At 38.6% G+C, this 26,007-nt stretch overlaps 2 protein-coding genes across 3 annotated transcripts in view; one reads left to right on the top strand and one right to left on the bottom strand.

Moving 5' to 3' along the window:
- NALCN (sodium leak channel, non-selective) overlaps positions 1-26,007 on the top strand; it is a 463,243-nt gene that overhangs the window by 58,951 nt on the left and 378,285 nt on the right. The window lies entirely within an intron of this gene.
- ITGBL1 (integrin subunit beta like 1) overlaps positions 1-26,007 on the bottom strand; it is a 218,778-nt gene that overhangs the window by 83,950 nt on the left and 108,821 nt on the right. For both annotated transcript variants that reach the window (XM_058184760.1, XM_058184761.1), the window contains exon 7: positions 25,835-25,981. In XM_058184760.1, the coding sequence (XP_058040743.1) occupies positions 25,835-25,981 (147 nt within the window). The remainder of the gene's footprint in view (positions 1-25,834; positions 25,982-26,007) is intronic.

Genomic DNA, 26,007 nt, shown 5'->3' with positions numbered 1-26,007 from the left:
ATCTCTAGTTGCCCTCTTTAAAAAGTCACGTTTTCTCTCTTCTCCCGATAAACATATTCTTTAAAGTTGATTAGCAGGGCATATTTGTGCAGCACGTGAACAATAAGACTCTGTGGTCTCATCCCAAAATCCCCAAAACTTTAACCTAAGACTGTTTACTATTGACCTCACCCCATTTTATTTTATTTATTTATTTTTATTTTATTTATTTTGTCACACAGCATAAGCATGAAATAACTATACAATATATAAGCATATATATAAGTATGAGTATGTAATAACTATATTAATTGGATATAACGAAAGGAAAGAATAGGACAGGAATGGTAGGCACGCTTATGCACGCCCCTTACAGACCTCTTAGGAATGGGGTGAGTTCAATAGTGGACAGTTTTTGGTTGAAGCTTTGGGGATTTTGGGAAGAGACCACTGAGTCAGGTAGTGTATTCCAAATATTAACAACTCTGTTACTGAAGTCATATTTTCTGCAATCAAGATTGGAGCGGTTAACATTAAGCTTAAATCTATTGTGTGCTCGTGTATTGTTGCAATTGAAGCTGAAGTAGTCTTTGACAGGAAGGACATTGTAATAGATGATTCTATGAGTTAAACTCAGGTCATGTCAAAGGCAGCGTAGTTCTAAATTTTCTAAACCCAGGATTTCAAGTCTGGTGGCATAAGGTATTTTGTTGTATTCGGAGGAGTGGAGAACTCTTCTTGTAAAATATTTCTGGACATGTTCAATTGTATTGATGTCAGAAATGTGGTAAGGGTTCCAAACAGGCGAGCTGTATTCTAGAATTGGTCTAGCAAATGTTTTATATGCTCTGGTTAGTAGTGTAGTGTTTTTGGAGAAGAAGCTACGCAAGATTAGGTTTACAACTCTTAAGGCCTTTTTTGCAATGTAGTTACAGTGGGCTTTGGCACTTAGATCATTTGATATGAAAACTCCAAGGTCTTTAACAGGGTGGGGGTCATCTGTAAGGTAATGTCCATCAAGCTTGTACTTAGTGTTTAGGTTCTTTTTTCCAATATGTAAGACTGAACATTTGCTCGTTGAGATTTGGAGTTGCCATGTTTTTGACCATTCAGATACAAAGTCAAGGTCTTTTTGAAGGGTAGTTGTATTGTTGGTGGTGTTAAATAGTTTGACATCGTCAGCAAAGAGAACACAATTACTTGTAATATGGTCACAGAGATCATTAATGCATAATATGAAGAGTGTTGGTCCAAGAACGCTGCCTTGGGGAACGCCACTTTTGACAGGAACAGGATTTGATAGAGCATTGCCAATTTTGACCACTTGTTGTCTGTTTGATAGGAAAGCTGTTATCTAATTGTGGAGGGGATTTTAGTTTTTTGAGAAATTTATCATGTACCACTGAGTCAAAAGCTTTACAGAGTCTCTATAGATTGCATCTATTGCTTTGCCCTGATCAAGATTTGTAGTCCATATGTTTTTGCAGTGAAGAAGTTGTAAATAGCATGATAATTATTTTCTGAAACCAAATTGTTTATTAGAGAGTAGGTTGTTTGTTTTTAGGTGGAGGGTAATGGATTGGTTGATGATAGATTCCATTACTTTGCAGGTGACACAGCAAAGGGAGATAGATCTGTAATTTTCAACTAGGCAGGGGTCTCCTTTTTTGAAGACAGGGATGACTGTGGCAAGTGACCAAAGTTTGGGAAGGGAACTGGTCATGAAAGCTTTTTCAAAGATTATGCTTAGGGGTTCTGCTATACTAGTGGAAAGCTTTTTTAAGAAGTAGGCATAGATTGATGATGACATTCCTAAGAGGTCTGTAAGGGGCGTGCATAAGAGCACCAGCGTGCCTACCATCCCTGTCCTAATGTTCCCTTTAACTGTATTCATTTTATGTATTCAATTCATGCTTATACTTATATATATATTATTTAATATGTATTCAACAAAATAAATAAATGAATGAATGAATGCTGTGGGTGATGTGTTCAGGGGCTGCAGGGGCATGTAGCCTTTCTTTTATCCATGGACATGTGGGGCCCAAGGAGGGACCTGATCCTTAAGCCCCACAGCAGCAGTTGTGTTAGGTCTGACCGACCAGATATTCTGCTTTGGTGAAAAAGTTTTCCTCTCGCTGCATTGCTCCACTAGGTGCCTTAAGCAGACATTTCATTTCCCAGATTTTGATCAGCAAATTGTTTGAGCTAATATTCTACCAGTAATTTGCATTTTCAAAACACTTATTCCTTCAACCTACAGAAATAGTTTGAAATAGGTTAGTGCCTCCTTCCAGAGATTAAGGAGGCAAAAGGGGTCACCCTTTTTACACATCCCATTTTTCTCCTGATCATTGTTGAATATAACAATGGTATTTAACTACAGCTAGTAAAAGAGCAAATTTCTTGTGAGTTTGATTCCCCGGTGACTTAATTCAGAGGTGGGTTTCAGCAAGTTCTGACCAGTTCTGGAGAACTGGTAGGGGAAATTATGACTGGCCCCACCCCCATCTATTCTCTGCCTCCCAAGTCCCGGCTGATCAGGAGGAAATGGAGATTTTGCAGTATCCTTCCCCTGGATTGGGAAGGGAATGGAGATTTTATAGTATTCTTCCCCTGCCACGCCCACCAAGCCACACTCACAGAACCGGTAGTAAAAAAAATTGAAACCCTCCACTGACTTAATTGATATGTTTATTATGCCTCATCTTGGTTTTATCTTGATGTGTTTATGTACTGATCTTAGCAACACTGTTTTTAAACTTTTAAATCTAGTTTATAGCCTGGAAATTTCTTCTTTCCAAGTGCTAACTTTTTAACTACTTTTTAAAGTAGATTCAAGTTAAGATTCTTCTTGAAAGGAATTGGAACTTCCAAAGTAAAACAACAATAATCTAAATCAGTGGTAGTCAACAGGTAGTCCCTACCGCTCATTATTGGGCGTTCCAGCTTTCATGGTGGGCGGTAGGGGTTTTGTCCAATACTGAAGCACTTTCCTTTTTTTTAATTTAATTGACTTTTTAAAAAAAAAAATCATAGCATTATTTAAAAACATTTTCATTAGGTTTTCATAAAATTCCCCGTGACAATTTAAATTTCTGAAAATATATTATTTGTATCGCCCACGCATAAGTTTAGTTCACGTTACATAAGTGAAACTAAATGGCGCTATAGTGCAACCGCAAACAAAAGAGCCTCATCCCAAAATAGCTTGCGCATCTACACCACCCAGCTGTAACAGACAAGCAGAGCTGGTAGCCGACACCTCCCCCTCAAACCCAATCCACGATGCATGAGAGGCATACGGAGACAACGATACATGGCGCATTACTGTGGAACCGGTGGGCAGTTAGAAAATTTTTCTACTAACAGAGATACAAAAGTGGGCGGTAGGTATAAAAAGGTTGACTACCCCTGATCTAGATAGATAGCGTCCCTATTTTTCCATTTGTTAATATTACTGTAAAATCATAGTTTTGTCTCCAATTATCAAAATATTTGGATGGGTTTTGTGAAATGGACTTGATACCACAGAATTAAGTTGAAATCTCTTGAAATTAGAAGGTAAAGTATCTTTTATTTATTTTATTTAGAAAAATTATATTGCTGCCTACTCACACATGACAATGATATGCAGGAAGAGAGAGATTTTAAACCTCTATCTCCTATTCAAACACAACACTAAAGTGCTTATTCATTGGTTACTTACATTTTATGGGAATTTCAAAATTTAATCTCATTCCCTCATCCCCCTGGATTTTCAAGGGAATATTGCCTGCTTGGTACAAAATAAAACTATGTTGGCTTGCCAAAGACAGCAAACCAATCCTAGCTGTTGCTACACAAATACCATGGCTTGCTTGCAGCTGAATATTCTGGAACATTTTTGGTATCACAAACAGTCAAATGTACAACATACATTTTGTCTTAACACCTGAACCTGTAAAAATTCAGTTACGGTCACTAACCCAGGTCTGCAGGAAAGAGAAAAGATGCTATAATCTTGTAGGTGGGATTCAGGGGTGAAATCTACTTACCTTCCCTACCGGTTCAGAAGTGCACGCACCATGCACGTGCCTCACCGGGATGCCTTGTGCACAGTCACTCACGCCCTTGTGACGTCTCGTCTGGACTACTGCAATGCTCTCTACATGGGGCTCCCCTTGAAGGGCATCCGGAGGCTGCAGTTGGTCCAGAATGCAGCTGCGCGGGTGATAGAGGGAGCCCCTCGTGGCTCCCGAGTGACACCTATCCTGCGCAGGCTGCACTGGCTACCTGTGGCCTTCCGGGTGCGCTTCAAGGTGTTGGTGAACGTCTTTAAAGCGCTCCATGGCATAGGGCCGGGTTACTTACGGGACCGCCTGCTGCTACCGAATACCTCTCACCGACCCGTGCGCTCTCACAGAGAGGGACTCCTCAGGGTGCCATCGGCGCGACAGTGTCGTCTGGCGACACCCAGGGGGAGGGGCTTCTCTGTGGGGGCTCCCGCCCTCTGGAACGAACTCCCCCCAGGACTTCGTCAACTTCCGGACCTCCGAACCTTTCGCCGCGAGCTCAAAACTTACTTATTTATCTGCGCTGGACTGGGTTAGTTTTCTTAAGTTATGGGTTTTTTAATGGGTTTTATCTCTAAATTTTAATTGTGGCCAATTCAAATAAGTTTTTTATTAGTATTTTAATTGTACAATGTATTTTCATTTTTACTTGGCTGTGAACCGCCCTGAGTCCTTCGGGAGAAGGGCGGTATACAAATTTAAATAATAAATAAAATAAATAAATGTGCGTGTGTGAATCATCTGCACATGCGCAGAGGATAAAAAACAGGTTACTTCCTGGTTAAAACCAGGAAGTAACAACAACCAGGTGGGTGGGCAGAGCCTTGCACCACCATTACTACCGGTTCTCTGAACCACCCGCCGCCATCGCTACCGGTTTGGTTGAACCGGTCTAAACCAGTAGCATTTCACCCCTAGTTGGATTGAATCCTTTTTTCCCTCTTATCTGGAGGTAAGGAAAATTTGGGTGATTGAAGACTCAAAACAGATGCATTAATTTTTATGGGGGCTGATGCAGTGGTTATGCTTTTACTTCATTGAAAAAAATGTTGACAGAGAAGGTAAAAGGAACTCGTTTTGCCATCACATTTAGCTCTACAAACGGGAGAATCTCTCAGTTGGGGCCTGGGGACAATGCATGGCCCATTCCTACAGTAATCTCTAGTTTAATGGAAATCAGAAATGAGACAAAGAGCTACATCAGTGATATCTGCAACATCTTGCCCAGATTGTGCATTGAAGCACTTCATGTGTCAATTTGTTGAAATAGATCATGGAATATGGCCTGTAATGCAAGGGAAATTGAGTTTGGAGCCATGTCTTTTGTCTATCATTTCGTTTTGCAGTACTTGCTACTCTTATAACAGTAGCTCAAGAAGTAAAGCAATCTGAACCATCAGGTCCTATACAAGCAAAGTCTCAGAAAGATTGGATGCTTCATATTGGTTGACATCCCCACCTCACCTCTCAAGAGCAGAGGTAGAATCAAAGTGGATTGCAGCTTTTTTCAAGGAACATACCAGTAATAGGAATTTTTCTTTGTTCTCTGAGTCATGATTCAAATTCAGACATTTGGAAAATGACTAAAAGTGTGCTGGATGTAAATTCTGAATATAAGAAACCCCAGACATAATCAGCATATTTTGAACAGAAGTAGGAACACAAATGATCAACCACTGTCTGTCTATCTTATGTCTGTCTGTCTTCTATCTGTCATCTGTCTATCCATCCTGTATATTGATCTAAAATTTAAATCAATACATGAGATATAACAACTATTGAAAAATTACCTAATGTGGTTTAGATAATACAAAACATTTCTTTCCTACCTCTCCTCATGGTTCATTGCATATTTTTAGATGAAATGACATTCTATCATAGTTCCAGAAGTGTCCAAGAGTTGTTACTGGTGATTTATTGATGCAGGTAAGTAAGTGTATTATCATTTTGGAAAACAAGTGAAGTACAGAAATGAGCCAGCATTCTGTCTATGTGCAGTGCTAATATTATAAGAGATAGGAGACGAATTTTCATCAGAACAAAAAGGAATTTGTTCTATTAGAGATAGAAATCAAATTGTTTTTTCAGAACATGGACATTTCATCTTTGTCTTTCAGATGACTAAGTACATGCTTGTCTTTATGTTCTATGTAATACATACTACATTCTAAACACATACCTTCCGAAGACTAGCAAGACAGATATGCTAAAATAGAAATAGAAAAAAAAATGCTATCTTACTCATGTGGTTTGATACAAGCAGCCGCGGCTGACTGTTGGGGGCGAGTCATTGGCCCCGATGGAAAGGGTGCGCAACTTGGGCGTTCTCCTGGACAGGCGGTTGTCTTTTGAAGACCACTTGACAACCATCTCCAGGAGAGCTTTTTATCAGGTTCACCTGATTCGCCAGTTGCGCCCCTTCCTGGACCGGGATGCCCTATGCACGGTCACTCATGCTCTTGTTACCTCTTGCTTGAACTACTGCAATGCTCTCTACATGGGGCTCCCCTTGAAGAGCACCCGGAGGCTCCAGTTAGTCCAGAATGCGGCTGCGCGGGTGATTGAGGGAGCAGCACGGAGCTCCCATGTAACACCCATCCTGCGCAGACTGCACTGGCTGCCTGTTGTCTTCCGGGTGCGCTTCAAGGTATTGGTGACCACCTTTAAAGCGCTCCATGGCTTAGGACCGGGATATTTACGGGACCGTCTACTGCCATCTTCTATCTCCCAGCGACCGGTGCATTCTCACAGAGAGGGACTCCTTAGGGTGCCGTCAGCCAAGCAATGTTAACTGGCGGCTCCCAGGGGAAGGGCCTTCTCTGTGGGGGCTCCTACCCTGTGGAACAAACTTCCCCCTGGACTTCGACAACTACCCGACCTCCGGACCTTTTGCCGCGAACTTAAAACTTATTTATTCTGTCTCGCTGGACTGGCTTGAATTTTTAAATTTTTAACTGATTTTATGGGTTTAAATTTTTATTAATTTTACAGGGTCAATAGTCTATTTTAAAATGGGGCCAAATTGAATAAGTTTTTTAATGTTTGTTTTTAGTATTGTATGTGTTGTTTTTTTGTATTTTATTGTGGCTGTAAACCGCCCTGAGTCCTTCGGGAGAAGGGCAGTATACAAATTAAAATGTTGTTATTATTATTATTATTATTATTATTATTATTATTATTATTATTATTATTATTATTATTATTATTAAATACATTCATAATATAGCTGGAAAAGGCAAAGGTATCTTTATCTACACCACAGTCTCTTTGCATTATCTATAGTACGCGTGTCAAACATGCCGCATCACGTTGCCATCACGTGACATTTCATCACATTTTTCCCATTCGCAGAGCTGGGGTGGGCGTCTATAGTGAGGTGGTATGGTAGCCAGCAGGGGAGAGACCCAGAAGATACCTCCAGGTTCTACCAGATTCTTCCACTCATCCTTTTCTCTTAAGACTACGGTTAACGCACGCTTTCCATTCTGTTTTGAATGCTTGTTAATTCACGCCAGGTTTTGCATGCTCAGGGCACATTGCTACAATCTTGGATTGCCATTTTGGAGCCTTTCACTGGATCATTGCTAGTGGGGAGGATGTTAGGCTGGGATCAAAAGATCGAAGACTCAGGAAAAGAAACCAATAGTCAGCCTCCTCTGCCCACCCCCAACAGTCTGAGGACCCAGATTGTTGGGGGCAATATGCTGACTCTGTAAACCGCTTAGAGAGAGCTGTAAAACACTGAGAAGCGGTATATAAGTCTAAGTACTATTGCTATTATGAAAAATGTAGAATCAGCTGATCCTGTTGCCTGTTGCCTTTGGAGCTATTCATCAGCAGACTGAGAGGGGGCAGCAAAGATGCTTCTCATACAAACAGCAGATGGTTCTGCGTGAGTAGCTAGCAACTGCACACACCACTTGCGCAAATAGGGCCTGTGTGTACATGCTTGCACACTGCTTGTGCAAGTGGGGATGTGCACATGCTCACCCACCCCTTCCACAGCTCAGTTCTGAATGGCTCAAGACCCAGTATTGGGTCATGGCCCAGGGATTGGGATCCCTGATTTAGAATACATAGTGGAAAAAAGAGTCTTGAGAGTTAACAAGGTTGATACTACATGGTATAAAGCTATTACAGAATCTAGTTGTTCTGCTTTTTTTTTTTTTTTTTGCATTTATATCCCGCCTTTCTCCGAAGACTCAGGGCAGCTTACACTATGTCAAGCAATAGTCTTCATCCATTTGTATATTATATACAAAGTCAATTATTGCCCCCAACAATCTGGGTCCTTATTTTACCTATCTTATAAAGGATGGAAGGCTGAGTCAACCTTGGGCCTGGTGGGGCTTGAACCTGCAGTAATTGCAAGCAGCTGCTGTTAATAACAGACTGTCTTAGCAGTCTGAGCCACTCAAGGACCCTTCAGATACCACAAAGGTAACCTCTTCCCGGAAGTTAACAAAGAAAACCAGTCATGGAGAGGATGTGCAGTACAATATTGCAGACTCTGGTCAAGCATCGCTTATATGCCTTGTCCTTGATAGAAGGAAGTGAACTTCCAATAATCTTTTCTTCCATCCTCATTACTCTCTGCACGGCCTTCCTGTCTGAAACGGTAATACCTCCAAACCACACAGTAATACAATATGATAGGATGCTTTCAATTGTCTCTCTATAGAAAGTGGTAAGGATGGTAAGGATAGAGGAAGGAAGATGGGCTCTTCTGATATGATGCAGGCGCTGCTGTGCCCGCTTCACCAGTGTCTCACTGTTGGGTGACCAAGCTCACCTGCTTGTCAGCTGCATACCCAAAAACCTGATACTACTAACCACCTCCACAACTGATTGTTAATACACAGAGGTGTATGCGCTGTGCCTGCCTTTTCTGAAATTGACGAAGATCCCTTTTGTTTTTCCTACATTTAAAACCAGTCTATTTTTTTTATTATACCAGTTTATCAAACCCTCGACCTCCTCTCAGTAATCACTCTCATCATCCTGAATAAGGCCTACCGCTCTTGTATTATCTGCATACTTCACAATAGGGTTGGTAGCAAACCTTGCACAACAGTCATGGGTCAGCAAGGTGAACAATAGTGGACTTAGGCTACAGCCCTGAGAAGAACCTGTGGTAAAGAACATAGCATTATAAAAATTAGTCCTAACTAGCATATACTGGCACCTATCAGTGAGAAAATCAAGAACCCAGTTGCACAAAGGAGTATTGAAGCCTAAAAGGCCCAGTTTGTCTAGTAAATGCTGAGGAATGATCATATGAAACGCCGAACTAAAGTTGACAAGCAGCATTTGTACATGAGTATTTCTTTCCTCTAAGTGTGCCAAGCTCAGATGGAGAACATAGGAAGTAGCATCCTCAAAGGAACAATTTGGACAGTAAGCAAACTGAAGTGAGTCAAACGCTGGAGGGAGCTGGGATACAATAAAGTCCTTTATCAGCCTTTCAAAACATTTCATAATGATAGACATAAATGCAACTGGATGATAATCATTAAGACCTGTGATTGAAGACTTTTTTGGCACTAGCAAAATAATGGCAGTCTTAAAATACAATGGGACCACCACCTGCTGCAACCAAAGTTTGAAAATATCTGTATAAACACAAGCCAACTCATCTGCACACTTCCTAAGAACACACCCTGGGAAATTATCCGAGCCTGCTGTTTTAAAAATGTTAACTTTCCGCAATGTCCTCGAGATAGAGGTAATATCAAAGCTAAGCATTTGCTGATCAAAATAGCTTTTCTATATGAAACCATGCAAGAAATGCTGTTCCATTATTTAAAAACTATGTGTGTTTATGTAAACACACATTATAGATAGATAGATAGATAGATAGATAGATAGATAGATAGATAGATAGATAGATAGATAGATAGATAGATAGATACATAGATGGATGGATGGATGGATGGATGGACGGACGGACGGACGGACGGACGGACGGACAGACAGACAGACAGACAGACAGACAGACAGACAGACAGACAGATAGATAGATGCTCCCTCCTACATTAGGGCAGACCAGGTGCTTCGACAGAAAAACAATCTCTCCCCTGGCTCATCTGATAAAAGGAGAACTTGTGGCTCAGAGGTTAATACAACTGTCTAATATCCAGGCAGCCCAAGTTCAAATCTGAGTAAGGATGTGGCTTGCTGATGAAAGCTAAAAAGCTTGAAATAGATCTATACTAGTCTCCCTTTATTTCTTTATCAACAATATATGTGTGTGTGGTTATTCGGGTTTTCTCCCGCGTAAAATTGGAAGTGTCTTGACGACGTTTTGATGAAATCTCATTCGTCATCTTCAGGCTGTTGTTTACAGCTTCGTGCTTCTAGGAGCAATGTGTGATCGTAGCTGTTTCTTCCTTTTAACTGCTAGTGGGGGTTTGAACTGATTAGCTGGGAACTGGCTGTGTTCTTATTGGGTGGAGGTGTGTTCTGATTGGGTGGAGGTTTGGCTGTGCTCTGATTGGATGGTGGGGTTGGCTTTAAACTAAAAATGAGGGGGGAGGATGATCAATCCTTAGGACTGGAACATACTGATGGAAGCATACAAACTCTTTAAAAGAAATAGGCCTAACAAAAGAGGAGGAAGAGTTGTATTATATATAAAAGACCACTACATGTCTACAAAAATGCACAAAACCAAGAATGAAAAATGAAAATCTCCTAGAATCAGAGGTGAAATGCTCCCGGTTTGGACTGGATTACCCGATCCGGTAGCAATGGTGGCAGAAGGTTCAGAGTAGCAAAAATCCTTGCCCAGCCCCATGCCCAGCTGAGCTGCGCGATCATCAGAGGTGTTTTTTTTTTACTTTTAAAAGCATTTTTTCTATGGCCGAAAAAATGCTTTTAAAAGTTTAAAAAAAGCCTCTGATGATCATGCAGCTCAGCTGGGATTGTCAGAGCCTTTTAAAAGCATTTTTTTACAACCTCTTCGGCCAAAGAAAAAATGCTTTTAAAAGGCTCCTCTGGCGATCCCAGCTGAGTTGCCTGATCGTCAGAGGCTTTTTTTTCTTTTAAAGGCAAAAAATGCTTTTAAAAGAAAAGAAAAGCCTCTGACAATCAGGCAACTCAGCTGGGATCACCAGAGGAGCCTTTTAAAAGCATTTTTTCTTTGGCCGAAGAGGTTGTAGAAAAAATGCTTTTAGAAGTAAAAAAAAAAAAAGTTGGCCATGCCCACCCAGTCACATTACCCCCACCACCAAGCCACGCCTACAGAACCAGTAGTAACAAATTTTACATTTCACCACTGCCTAGAATGCATAAAAGGAAAAAAAGAATGACATTGCTAGAGGTGTATACTACAGGTCACCCATTCCAAGCAGAAGAAATAGGTGAACTTTTTGCTAATCAGAAATCCTAGGTTGCATTAACAGAGGGAGAGAATCAAGATCACATGAAATATTAGTACCGCTTTATAAAACCTTAGTAAGACCACATTTAGAATACTGCACCCAGTTTTGATCACACGGTATAAAAAATATGTTGTGACTCTGGAAAAAATGCAGAAAAGAGCAACAAAGATGATTTAGCTCAAGCTAAAACATATAAAGAATGTTGCAAGAATTGTGTATGTCCAGTCTAGTGAAAAGAAGAATTAGGAAAGACATGATATCAGTGTTCTAATATTTGAGGGGCTGCCACAAAGAAGAGTGGCTCAACCTGTTTTCCAAAGCACCAGAAGACAAGACAAGAAACAATGGATGGAAAATAACCAAAGAGAGAAGTATCCTAGAACTAAGAAAAAATTACTAACAGTGAGAACAATTAACCCGTGGAATGGCTTGCCTTCAAAAGTTGTAGGTGCTCCATCACTGGAGGCTTTTAAGAAGAGTCTGGATAGTCATTTGACTGGAATAGTATAGGGTCTCCTGTTTGAGCAGGGGGCTGGACTAGAAGACCTCTAAGGTCCCTTCCAAGTCTGTTATTCTGTTATCTGGTTGCTATGAAAGACATAACTCTTTGACTGCATCCAATCTCAAACCATCAGTAGCTCTCCAACTTTAGAGATTGTTCTTCTGTGAACTGCTAATTCCAGAAACTGACTAGTTAGTAAACATTTTTTGGGCATGAGATATACATTATTTATCCTTTACCTCCTTAAATTGTTGAAAAAAAGCCCAGAGATTTTATGTAACCTTTGCAATTTTTAGTAAAAAGCACCAGATTTTAAGATGAACTTGGCAAAAGTGGCATCTAAGTTGATAAGAAGCAGGAGAACAAAAACAAATCAGGCATCAACTGAAATAAAACAAATAGTAACAGAAAATAGAGGTAGTCCTCTAAATAAAACCCATTGCAAAGTGGCTGCTCAAAGTTATGATGCCCACCCCCAAAACTTTCTACAGCCCAATGTCAAAGTTACAATAACAGCACCCACTCTCGCAGTCATGTGATCCCATTTTGGGCACTTGGCAACTGGGTGGCCTTTATGGTCATTTGCAACATTCTGTGGTCACATGACCATGATGTTTGATTTTGATTTTTTTTATTTGCTGGTTATCAGTGTTTATTTCCAGTTTCCAGCAAAAAAACCACAAAACCTGTTCATTGGGTAAAATGGATTTCCTCAGCAACCATGATGTTTGCTTACAGATTGCTGTAAAAGATGTAAAATCAGGTCCAGTCATATGGTGATTCGCTTAACAACTACAATATATATAACCATAATTCTGGGCTTAAGTTCATTAATAAATTGATGACTATCTGCGAGGGATTTTTAAAAAATAAAGTGAAGGTAGGGCTGATGTATATTAGAAGTATTCTACCTGAATCGTTGACATTGCTTATTATAAATCGCATGATCTCAACAGCAAAATTCAGATTCTGTATTTGAAATAGAATATAATCAATCTGTTTTTTAAATAGGTTATAATCTATTTCTTTATTATTGATTTGTTTTTAGTTGGTAATTTCTAAAATTTACAGTAGTTGTAATATTAAAATTTGATGGAGTTATAATGTTATATAAAATATTTTTTTTAATTCTGGAGATTGGAAAGGACTGAATGTAACAACAACAGAAAATACGTGGAAGATCCATGCTCCCCTCACACCTGCACTAACCATTGTAGTTCCTGAAAACACAGCAATGCTTTTTAATAAAACTCTGCTCAGCAGGAGAATAATAGTTTTCACTGTCTGTCACAGCTTCATTTTCTTGTGCTCTGTTTCTGGCTGGCCTCCAATAACAGCCTATATCTTAGCATTCTGCTACCTCTTATTTATGTATTAATTACTCTATATTTGTCTGCATATGTGCACATATCTCTGAAAAAAGCACAAAAATAAAACCCACCTTTATGTATAATGATGGAGAGATCTCAAAGCCAAATAAATAATCAGCTGAACTTGATCTTTTATACACAGGTCCTTTCCCAGGATAGCACCTGTTTGTTTATTTGACTCAAAATTAAAATATGCAGTTAATTCTTGCATGTGTAGCCTTTCTTACAAACAGAACATGTGAAGGAGGGAACATTATAAGCTGTCAAGCACTCCCCAAACCCCCGAGCAAAGGCAAAGAGAAAGATTTTCCGCACCCATGCTATATTTCAAACACACTTGACTAGATAAAAATAGTGTTTAACTTTTGTCATCCTCATGAATGACAGTAATACATTGATCCCTTCAATCAGCCAAAGGAACAAAGCATGGGAAATTGATGAATGACTCATTTCAACATATATGCATTGTGTTGTATACACTGACATCCCCAAAGTCTAGATACTATGAATGCCAAATAAAACAGCACAAGCATGCAATAAAAAAAAATCGAATGAACAATTTTAGAAAAGCATTTACAATCATCAGAGAAATTGCCCTGTGTCTAAACTGTGACATAGCAGTTTAATCTAGAGACAAAAAGTTCAGACAGCTGAGTATTGCAAATTTCCTAAAGCTCTTTTAAAGAGAAACCAACACATGACAATGGATAATGATTTGTACCTCTTCTTAGGCTATGTCTAAAGAGCAAAAGCCCAGCTTTCGTTGTACCTCAGAAAAATTAAATAGGGCCTGAATTGGTGAGTATTTGGATGGGAGACCAGCCAGGAATCCTCAGTAAGAGCTTCACAGTAAAACAATAGGTTTCCACATAATTATAAATAAAACTTCTATGGAAGTATGGCAGCGGTCTCATAACTGAATGTCCAATCAGCTACCTAGCATGTCATGGGCAATCTTGCATAGTACATTTAATATTTTGCATATCAGCACTACAACTGCAAGAAGGCAAGTCAAAACAAGGTAGTTTGGTAGAGGGATCACTAATGGTCAGGCCACCAGAAGGTATCTTGGACCATTCCTCTCGCCAGGCATTCTCAGGGATAAACTGGTAGATGTTAAATGAATAGCTGTTTTCCAAGTTGACATGATAGCTTATGTTCTTAATGACATAGTCTGTATGTTTGGGGCAATTGTCCTGCTACAGAATAAATTTGGGGCCAATCACACGCCTCCCTGATGGTATGGCATTATGAACAAGTATCTGCCTGTATTTCTCAGCATTAAGGACACCACTGATCCTGACCAAATCTCCAACATCATTTGCAGAAATGTTTTAGAGGAAGCAAACATTCATGCTTCACAAGCATGTTTGAAAAGTGTCCAGTCATGGCTGGTCCAGCAACAGTTGACTTCTCACCATTTTCTCCTGCTGTCATCGGACTACAAAGCTTGAGTGGCTTAACTAGATCAAGCAAGGCTAGGACAGAGACAAATTAAACAGAGGTCGAAGCACTACTGGAGAAGAGTGTAGGGAGGGATGAAGCTTGTTGGAAGAAAAGCTCAGTAAAAGTCATAAGGAAGGTAGTTCAACTGCGAAGCTGTTACAAATTTGGAGTAAAAAAGTTGTAATTTGGAGTAAAAAGGTTACTGCAGAAGCTAGAAACAAATCTCAACAAAGATGTAGAATCAACAAAGAAAAAAAGTAGATCTGCACTTATGTTGTAACACTGAGTAAAGGTTTTTGAAAAACAAGATGAAAATTAAGATGAACATAATTATAGATAATGTGCTCTGGGATGAAGAAGGATCTGTATTCCGGCTTTTAATCTATCACACAATGAATGTCTTTATGTAGAAGAGATGCAGATCCAAAACAGTAAAATGGAGCATGATTCTATCATTTCTGTTCAGTGTGGATCCCAAGAGAAGTCCTTTGGCTTTCTTCAAGTGTTACAGTACAGAATTGCGGTCATTTCTCCACCCTGTCTGCACAGTGTTGTAAAAATTGTGGGCGGGGGGGAGGGTTTCCAAACCAAAATAAATGGAATCAAATCCCCAAAGAACTACTCTGCAAATTGATTCATTCGACCAAAGATCAAACTGAGCTTCTCGCAAAATGATTTAATAAATTGTGACTCTTTTATAAAATTGCTAGTTGTTCCACTCTCACACACTTCATTAAGTATGCAATCCACCCTTACTGGCATCATTCAGGATGCGCATCAGCCTGACTATGTAAATAGATACACATGCCTACTTAGTCACGTAGCCACTCTTGGGGACTAGATCAGGCCAATTCTGACCCTTTGGGCTAGTTGTCAGATACAACAGAGAAGAGAATGCTTAGTTAAAAATAAAAAATTACATAAATATAAGTAGATCACATAGTAGATAAATGGAGATGAAAACAGATATAGGTAGACAAACAGACAACAAAATATGAATGTATCTCCCACAATGGCTTCAATCCTACCCTGGAATATATGGAGTTATATGGAATTTTAAAAGGTAACTAAATTTTCCTCCTGTTCCCTTTTTAATTTGTGTGTCAGATCTTCTTTTTCATATATATTACTAGCTGATAACCCGGCGTTGCCCGGGTATTTACTTATCCCAATCCTGTATTAGACAGGAAGAGCAATTTCACCCTGAGCCCTGATTTCAGTGAGAATTAAATTAGCTAAAAATGTGTTCCCTGTGCCCCCAGAAGCATCAATTAAAATGATACTACCTTGTTGTTTTGCTAGCTGATCCATGATAATTTGGTATGCTTTTTTCTGATTTTGATTTAGAAGTGGCTTCTTGTCCGCGATATATGCATTAAGCTGTTCGACGTTGTAGTTCTTTTCTCGTATATAATCTGCGTGAAGTACGTCATGCTGGTCTTGTAGTGGTGCAGGCAGGCTGAGTTGCAGTAATGTTTTATTGATCATGGCCATACATTTCTCCTCAAGAATAATCAAAACCTTGTTGAAAATGTCCGGACAAAACATAATTTCTAATGTTGGATTTTCTCCCTTACTAGAGGGAGCCCCCTTGTGGAGTACTGTAAAGCTCTTACCATGGCAACTCCACTGTGCTGTACAGTAGAAACCATTTTAAGGCACAAGAGGGTGTATCTTAACAGAACACACACCTCAAGCGGTGTTAGGGGTGTCTTACCCCCATAGTATTTTTTTCCAGGGAATAAGTCATCTGTGTATCAAGTTTGGTTAAATTGCTCAAGGCATTCCAGAGTTATGCTGAAACATATATACACACAAAGCCATTTATAGATAGATAGATTAAAGCATATATTATGGTGAGAATTCTGACTAATAAGTATTGTAAAAGAATTTCAAACTTTGGGAGAAGGAATGGAAGGACAAGCCATAGAGATTGAACTAGTTTGGTCAAGTGGTTAAGGCACCAGACTAGAAACCAGGAGATTGTGAGTTCTAGTCCTGCCTTACGTATGACAACTGGCTGGTTGATTTTGGGCCAGTCACTCTCTCAGCCCAATCCACCTCACAGGATGTTATTGTGGGGAAAATAGGAGGAGGAAGGAATATTAGATATGTCTGCTACCTTGAATTATTTATAAAACTAATGAAGGTGAAATAAAAATAAACGTGAAAAAAGTAAACAAATGTTTCCAAAACATTTCAGTATTCTCTATCTTTAATTTGTACTTCATAAAACTGTGTCCTGAGCCTTTTACATTCAATTTCTGGCTTAAAAAGATGCTGACTTCAGTTGTTAAATTACTCACTGTAGCAAAGCAGGAGTCCTTAACCCCTGGGCCCCAGCCCACTACCAGGCTGTGGCCTATTCAGAATTGGGCCGTGCGAGTGTCTGGCTGGAGCACATGTGCTCAACACAGCTCAAATTGCATGAGCAGTGGGCTGGCAGGCACGTGTGCACACAAGCCTGCTGCTTGTAGTATGTAAGTTGAGCTGTGCACATGCTCACTGCCCTGCCACTCATGTAAGGGCTGCATGGGTGCGCACCGTGTGTATGCCCACCCGTTGCTCACATTGAGTTCCTCGGTTCCCCTCTCCCGCTCCAACCGGGCTGCCAAGCTGCAAAGATTGGGGACTGCTGTAGTAAAGAGCACCCTAAAAAGAATCAATATTCATTTTTGAAAGAGTAACACGGAATTTGCTTTAAAATTATTATGCTGAGCAGAATATTTTTGCTTTATTGTAAATAGTAAATGAGATTATTCCAATCATGAAAAACAAACCAAAACAAGGAACAGATTGTATACATTAAACGTGGTAATGATCAGTCAGAATCAAGGTGGCATTTCATTTTAGGAAACCTTGTCTTCAGACATTTGAAACATTTGTAATATCAGTTTTGGCTTATGTTTGTAGTAAGCAGCTCTGGAAAAGAAATGTATTAAATTTGAAGATCTTTCTACACTCTTTCCATTTCTCCAGTACGGTGGACTCCAAACCCAGTACTTTAAATACTTCATTAACACATTCCAATGCCACAGTTATAATAGCTGAAAGTTTGCAAAATGTGAAAGTTTGCAAAATGTGAATGAAGAATTATAAATAAGAGCATCTTATTGCTTGAATGTTTGCATTATCTTCAATATTATTCTAAATTGAATTAGACATGAATATCATTTTAAAAAGTAAATATTATAAAAACAGAGATACAAACCCTAGATAAATAAAAAGGATGAATAGCCAACTCAGCAATGGAGAGATCTAAGCATATTTCTGGTTCCCTGGGAGTCTCAGGCCTGATAAAATAACCTAGAACAGGGGTCTGCAAACTTGGCTCTTTTAAGTCTTGTGGACTTCAACTCCCAGAGTTCCTCAGCCAGCAAAGCTGGCTGAGGAACTCTGGGAGTTGAAGTCCACAAGTCTTAAGAGAGCCAAATTTGCAGACCCCTGACCTAGAAGATCTTATCAACTTAATCTGTCTCAGACTCTCAATCCAATCATGATTTGTTTTGCTCACTCATAATATGAAGTTCTCATTCATAATATGATCACGCCACCTCTAACAGATCTATTTCTTTTTATGTCATGCATTAATCCATGCACTTGCCTATGTATTCCTTTTACCTTCCAAGTTGCAATATGTCACATTGGGCACATAAATATTGATTTCTAATATTCATCTTGGCTTTAGTTAATCAAGATATTCACATAATTATTTTTAGTAATACAAATCATATGTAGATTAGGGTATCTGTCTTAACTGCAAGTCATAAACAGCATTTCCTACCAAGGTAAGAATAATATCACTCACTATATCTACTGTGGCCAGTATGTCAGAGGTTCAGCCAAACCCAAATTTATCCAGGGCTTGGTCACATTAATTTTTATAAAGTAGGATCTTTAACACAGAGATTATTTTACAACCAACATTTGAGTCCTATATTTCCACAACATGGATTTAAATGTAATTAAGATGCTTGTATTTTAGAAAAATACAAGATTTGCAAGTGATATGACGTCTGTAAGATTACATCTATTTATGTTATAAAAACTCTAATCTAAATGCTGACATATATAAAATAATGCCTAATGAAAATATTTTTTAAAAGACTGACTTATAGTTTTACCAATGTTTCTTGCTCGTATTCTGTAGAATCGTCTTTAAACATTTGTGTGTTTCCCCCCTTTTTATATTGGTTTTCTGTTCTGTATATTTTTGCTCATCATTTTATACTTTTGAATAAAGATGTGACTTAGAGCAATAGAAGAAGATTAAGGGCTTTAATACTCTAATTTTGCAACAACGTTGAATAAAATTGTGTTGTGCTGTCATGAATGTTCTTTGAGCCCTGAAATATGCTGGAAACGAAGGCTGATTCATACATTATTATCTGAACAGCTTGAAGCTTCATAGTTATGTGCTGCATTTGTATCTTCTTCATTAACCTAAGGAAACTCACCATCCCTAGGAAACCTATTTTTTGTTTAAAAAAACAAATGCTAGAAATTAATCAAGCTTTAAGGTTTAAATCTCAGAAAATACAGAGAGAGGGAGGAAGAGTTCCTATCAAATTGTAATGAAATCATTTATGTAGAAACATAATTATTTCTTATTTCTCCTCTGTTTTATTCAGATTTCCATTCACTTCCCAGCCCTCTTCAATGTGACTTTCTAGAAGAAGTATTTAACCCCCAAGTTAATCTTATATAAAAAGTTAAATTGCTATATGATTTGTCTTTCCTAACTGAAACACGTAACACTGAATGAACGTTCATGATTTTGTCAATGGTCACATTCAATTTCATAAATATTCAGCTTTATCTTTAGGGAGGTGGGAATAGCTCTATTGTAGTACCAAATCTGCCATTTAAAACACCTCCAAATTAGTCACCCATCACTAACAAAAGTAAACCAGTCTGGGGACTCAGTCTATACAGTAAGGAGAACATAGAAACGTGATGGCAAACCTATGGCACGCATGCCACAGGTGGCCCGTGCAGCCCTATCTGCGGGCACGAGAGCTGTTGTCCAGCTCAACTCCACCATGCATGTGTGCATGCTCCCACCGGCCAGCTGATTTTCAGGTCTCTGGTGTGGGGGCGAGGCGCACGTGGGAGGTGCACACGCATGCGCAGGGGGGGTCACATGTGCATGGGCAGGGGGAGCCTAGGACATTGTGTGTGCATGCGCATGGGAGTGGGGGGGTTGCGCACGCATGTGTGGGGGTGGGGCACACGGGGGCATTGCATTATGGGTGTGGGCATGTGTGACCCCCCCCATGCTCCCTACGCTTTTGACACATGACGGCAAAAAGGTTAGCTATCACTGACATAGAAGAATAGGATTGGAAGGAATCTTGGAGGACTTCTAGTCCAACCCCCTACCCATGGCAGAAGATTCTATACCATTCCAGGCAAATGGCTGTCCAGTCTCTTCTTGAAAACCTCAAGTGATGGAGCACTCATCATTTCTGGAGGCAAGCCGTTCCATTGATTAATTGTTTTTATTGTTGAGAGATTTCTTCTTAGTTCCAGATTGGATCTCTCTGTAATGAACTTTTACCCCTTACTTCTTAACCTGCTCAAAGGTGCTTTGGAAAATAAGTTGACCCCCTCTTATCAGTGACAGCCCTCAAGTACTGGAAAAAATTTCTGCGATATTGTGTTAAATTGGGAAAACATGATGACCAACATATTTAGTCATCAGACATCACAATCAATAGCACCTCATGTTGGAATTGATAGTTGCTGAGGTCAAAGAAAAACAGGAACAAATTCTTAGTATCTGAGGTGCACAATACAGTAATAAAATCATCCCAATTTTAAATTTTTGAGAATTCATAGACAAAGTCACCTTGGTTTCTTCAATACAATACTCCTTCTACCATGTAAAAAATACAATGTAAGTTGCTACAGAAATGCACCCAAATGGAGCAACTGAAAAATGAACAGGAAACATCAATATATGTAAAATAGATTACAAGAACTACAGTATATCAAATAATCACTGAAATGTAATAAAAACCTATTGTGTTTGTTGAGACCTTTTGTGATAGCCTTGATCTTTTGATGTGTGTAAATTCTTTCACTCAGTGATGCTATTAAACTCATTGTTCCAAAATGCTCACTTTGAGATCCACAATAGAATATCCTGGGTGGTTGAAATGGTCTGACATTACATTGTCCCTGTTTTGAATCCTGATGTCAAACTCATTTTCATTAATTCTTTTGCACATTTGTTTCACGTTGCTGTTAGTTGATGGCATATATCATATTAGAGAAAAATCATGTGAAGGAGCTTCGGAATTTATATGTGATGGTAAAGAGGAGAGAGCAAAGAAAATATCTGGGTTAGTTGCAAAGTGACAGCGCACAAAAGACGTGCCCTTTAATAACATTTGTTAGTCAGAAAAGCTCCTCTTGACCATTCCTGATGTTTAATTCATAAATGTTACAATAGACTGCTTTGAAAACATGGTTCTGGTTACTCTTCAGATCATATAAATCGCGGCATTTTTGCTAAAATTAATTCTGTAATCTGCCTAGGCTCCTCGGAGAGACAAAGTAGCACATAAGAAAATCAACACCACCATCTCTCCCAGCCTCTAAAAATGGCCATTGTGTATTAAATTCATCACATAAACTGTACAAGTGCATGACTGGTTAGCAATTTTCCTTAATTTTAATCCAAATCTAACAACAAAAATGGTAATATTCACAAAATAATGTGAGAATATTTCAATCTCTCAAGTTATTTGAGTTTAAAGTGTCCATTCAAAGAAAGACTGCTTTTGAATTACCGATTATCAAAGGTTCAACATTACTGTCTTGCATGTGGAGAAAACTATGAATGCCGAATACAGAATATTTCTTTATACAGAATACAGAATACTTCTTTATACAGAAATGATTTCTGTTTATATTTTCATTCCCTTTGACTCTTACTATCTGAAAATTCCCCATCGCTGTATATGCCATAATTGCAACTCATCATAACATTTATGCTGGTCTACAACTATAATAAAGATTTCATTGATGTTCAACAACACATGCTTTTGATTTTAACTTTAGTTATTTTATTGCAGAAGTAATTCATAGTTATCACCCTAAATTCTATATTTATTATTCCTTCTGACTTATTAAGCTGTTAATCTACTAATTTTCCATTGTTATAGTATATTATCATTACACTTAAATAGAACAAATTTGTCATCTCACATATGTATATAGGTTATTTTATTTACATGAAACTTACATACAGTTCCTTTTTTAGTGAAATGTACCCCTTCATTAATAAATAAAACTAAAATTACTAGTTATGTTTACCATTGGATACTATAGTAAAAAGTCAACAATCCACCTGCTAGGATTAATTCATAATTACTAGTTCATTTGCCTATAATTTAAGAATGTTGCACTCCTCTTTTCAAATATCCTCAACTTCTTAATAATTTGTGGAGAGAAAGCTTGGTATTCTTAGTTCATACTGAGTTATGAAAAAATTGAGTTATATCATCTTGATCTGTAAATGTAGATACAGGCACATGAAATCATTCTACCTGTAACCATTTGGTTGCAAACCAACCAAGTCCCATGATCCCTATGCTACATGACTATGCTAACATGCTTGTGAAGAAGGGACAGAAGAGGCTGTACTTCCTGAGAATGCTCAGGAAGATAAATCTATCTCAGCATCTACTTCTGCACCATTGAGAGTATCCTGACATACGGCATTCTTGCATGGTATGGGAGCAGCTCTGCAACGGACATAAAAGCTCTACAGAGAATTATTAAAACTGTCCAGAATATCATCAGGCTCCAGCTACCAGCCCTGGGCGACATCTTTGCATATCGCTGTTTGAGGAAGTTGCGTAACATTCTCAGAGACTCTTCCCATCCTGCTTACAATCTTTTTGGACTGTTGCCTTCTGGCAGAAGATACAGAACAATTAAAACTCAGACCACACATTTTCTGAATAGCTTTTTTCCCAGAGCTATAATTGCAACAATGAACTAAAGGGTCACCATCAGTCTGTTGTGTGGATGCTTGGGTGGTTTTAGGGGTGGGGAATTTTTGGTGGGTGGGAGTATGTCTGGAGATTGTCATGTGAGTTGGGTCTGGTCTCTGGGTGTTATGTGAATTTCGTTGTATGTACATACATTGTACATGTACAATGACAATAAACTTTATTATTATTATAGTGGCTACAGAGGATGATGGACGAGGCAGGGAAAGAGTGACAATGTTATACTGAGCATAGCAATTAAAGGACCTAATTAGCATTCTCTTTAGCGGTAAGCAGAGCACTCCATTTGTTCCAAGAGATGAGTGCATTTCTTGATATGATAAGAATGGTAGTAACTGTGGATTTTAAAGGTAAATGTGACCTTTTGTTATTAAAAAGTGAGTGGAATAAGGAAGCATATACATGCATCAGATGAGAATGCCTCCGTATCTGGAAAACAGCCAATAGGTGAATATTCTGCTGGCTGATTAAGGGAATTACTTACAATGGACTCAAAATTAAACTAACTTGTCACCTATGTAAAACCTTGGGCAATAAGAAAGATATATGAGAGCAGAGCATAGGTTTCAATGTCAAACAAGTAAAATATCTCAATGATGTCAACAAGTGATGGAAATAACAAGAAAAGAAAAATGAAAGATGTATGGAAGAAAGAGCTACAACAGAATGTGCAAATATTAAACCATGGCATAAATTTCATGTGTGAGCCAAATGTAGAAACTGAAATACTAAAAGACCAGATAGGATTCAGAAATGTGAAAGGTATACTAGATCAAATAGTTAAGGTAAGATGGATAATAGAGAATGCTTTCTCTATAATGTCTCAGGAGAATGACTTATTATCCCAGCACACTAGTTCACCTTAATATATTTTATATTCTAGCATAATATCTAGGTTGTTATATCTTACACACACACACACACACACACACACACGAACAACCTAGATATCACCCCAGAATATAAAATATATTAAGGTGAACTTGTGTGCTGGGATAATAAGAAATTCTTCTGAAAGATGTTTCAGCTTCTGAAAAATCTGAGTTTGGAAAAAGAGTAGTTCAGAATTTGAAAGGAAGTGACATAAGGAAGACCATTCTCCCATATCTGTTTAACCTGAACCGTGAGTGTATGATAAGAACAGAAGGGTTTGGAGAAATTCTCCTTGTGCTTTGATTGTTTAGTTAGGATCCAACTGATACAAAATGTGGAAGATAACCCATCAAATTAGAATAGCCCAAATTCTGAAGTTGCTGCAATGGTTTCTAATACTGTTAGCTTCCAGCCCCCGCAAAAAAGAACTGGTTACTTTTGAAGCCTTGCCTGGATATATCACACAACATCTTACCAGAACTGAACTTCTAGCCTGGCCAGCAGCAAAAGACCTGTTTATGGAAACAACCTCCTTGAGAGGTATATGGTGACAGATCTTCTATTAGTAGTCTCCTTTCTCTTTCTGTAGTTACAAAGCATCCCTATCCAATTGGCATTCTGTAACAACCCAGAACTGTATTGTTTCAATGAGCAATTGTTTGATTTAGTAATAGAGCATCTATGAGGCTTTTCTTCAAATATATATCCACATTGCTCACGGACCTTATTGATTAGGACAGGCTATAAATATTATAAAATAAATAAATAAAATATCCACATGCACTGTAATCATTGTTACTAAAACAATCATTGATGAAAGAATGGTGATAACTAATATATTGTAGATGCTTCAGATTGTAAGAGATTTCTCTTTAATCACTACATGGAAAGACCAAAAAAACCCAGTTCTTTTTAAATAGCAAATCAAGGGTCAAAATTTGAAAACTAGTAGGTAAATACAGAAGACAAACCCATAATTTCTTATTTTTTTTCAGAAGTTTCAAGGGGCATTACGGAATTATCTTCAATTACACTGTAGAATTTATTTGCTTCCAATAAAGACCTCGCTTTTAATGAAAACTAAAAACTTGATTGCAAATCGCAGTGTCACTTTTCTAAAAGTTTAATGTTGAAATGATAACGCTACAACAATTTCTGTAAGAAATGCCTGTACTGCTTTTCTCTATAAAATATGCAAATTTCCACATTTAACATTTTGTTCTAACCTGCAATACTAGAATGTTCAAGTGAAACTTTTTTTTTCTTTAGCTAATTGCTTTATTTTATACAAATGTGGGACACAGGTCAGCTAACACTTTTTCAAACTACAAATAATCAGGTGAAGCTGCAACCTAGTCAGCTATGTAGCTTTTCATGGCACAACTAATATGGGTACAATTCTACCCCTGAAACAGTTGTTCAGTTCACCGAGTCTTTATAATGCCATGTATAGTGAAGAGGGCAAAGTTGCTTACTATCCAGTATATGTTAACACACCACTTCCTCACATTTTGCTGTCAACCTTTGGGACTGATGTTTCCTGAATAAGAATATTTATTACTTAAATTATTCTGCCACCCCTAAGTGGGCAAGACTGTGCCACTAACTATCTGTTACCAAACCACGAACATAGTAACAAGCAAAACATCAGGTCAGCACACAGTTATTGTAGATATAATACATAGTACTTTGTTATTATAAAATATGAATGAGAAAAATGAATTCTTCATATCGCTCAAACTAAGCATATTCACTCCCTACTGAGTGCTAATGGAATATTACTTTCACAAGTTACATGATGCAGCAACATGAAGGATGAACTGAATCATGAAACAATCATGAAGAACTTTTGAGCATCAGATTTACTGAATTAGAACTTTTGAGGTCTCAAACCACCTGCTGATCCTTGCCATTTAAAGTAGCAGGCCAGGGAGGAAATTGAGCAGGTGGCAAAGTCTACATGATGGATTGCTCATCAGGCAAATCTGAGCTCATTGTTCTGCTTCATTTGTTTCCCAGATAACATTAAGCAAGCAGCCTGCAGTGCTGGGGAACTGCTCTAATCTAAAACAAATATTTGACTGTAAACTAATGTACATGTGTGGTGAAACTAAATTGCTTCCACAAAGGTTCATTTGTGGAAGCAGTTTAGTTTCACCAAGCATGCACATGATGATCATCCTGGAAAATCCAAGCAACCTACCTCTGCCAGAACATGGAAGATGTGAATCTCCTTGGCATTTCCTAAGGCTCTCTTCAGGGGAGATAGGGCAAGAAGTTGGATGTTCGCACTTCTTCCCCGTCCATCCAGTCTTACAGTCACATCGTCCGCAATTACACTGGCCATGACCTTAATAGCAAAACAAACATACATAT

This window comes from Ahaetulla prasina, chromosome 5, assembly GCF_028640845.1.
Source record: "Ahaetulla prasina isolate Xishuangbanna chromosome 5, ASM2864084v1, whole genome shotgun sequence".
Classification (NCBI taxonomy): Eukaryota; Metazoa; Chordata; class Lepidosauria; order Squamata; family Colubridae; genus Ahaetulla; species Ahaetulla prasina.
The sequence above is the reverse complement of the archived record's forward strand: the minus strand, read 5'-3'. Positions and strand labels throughout refer to the sequence as shown.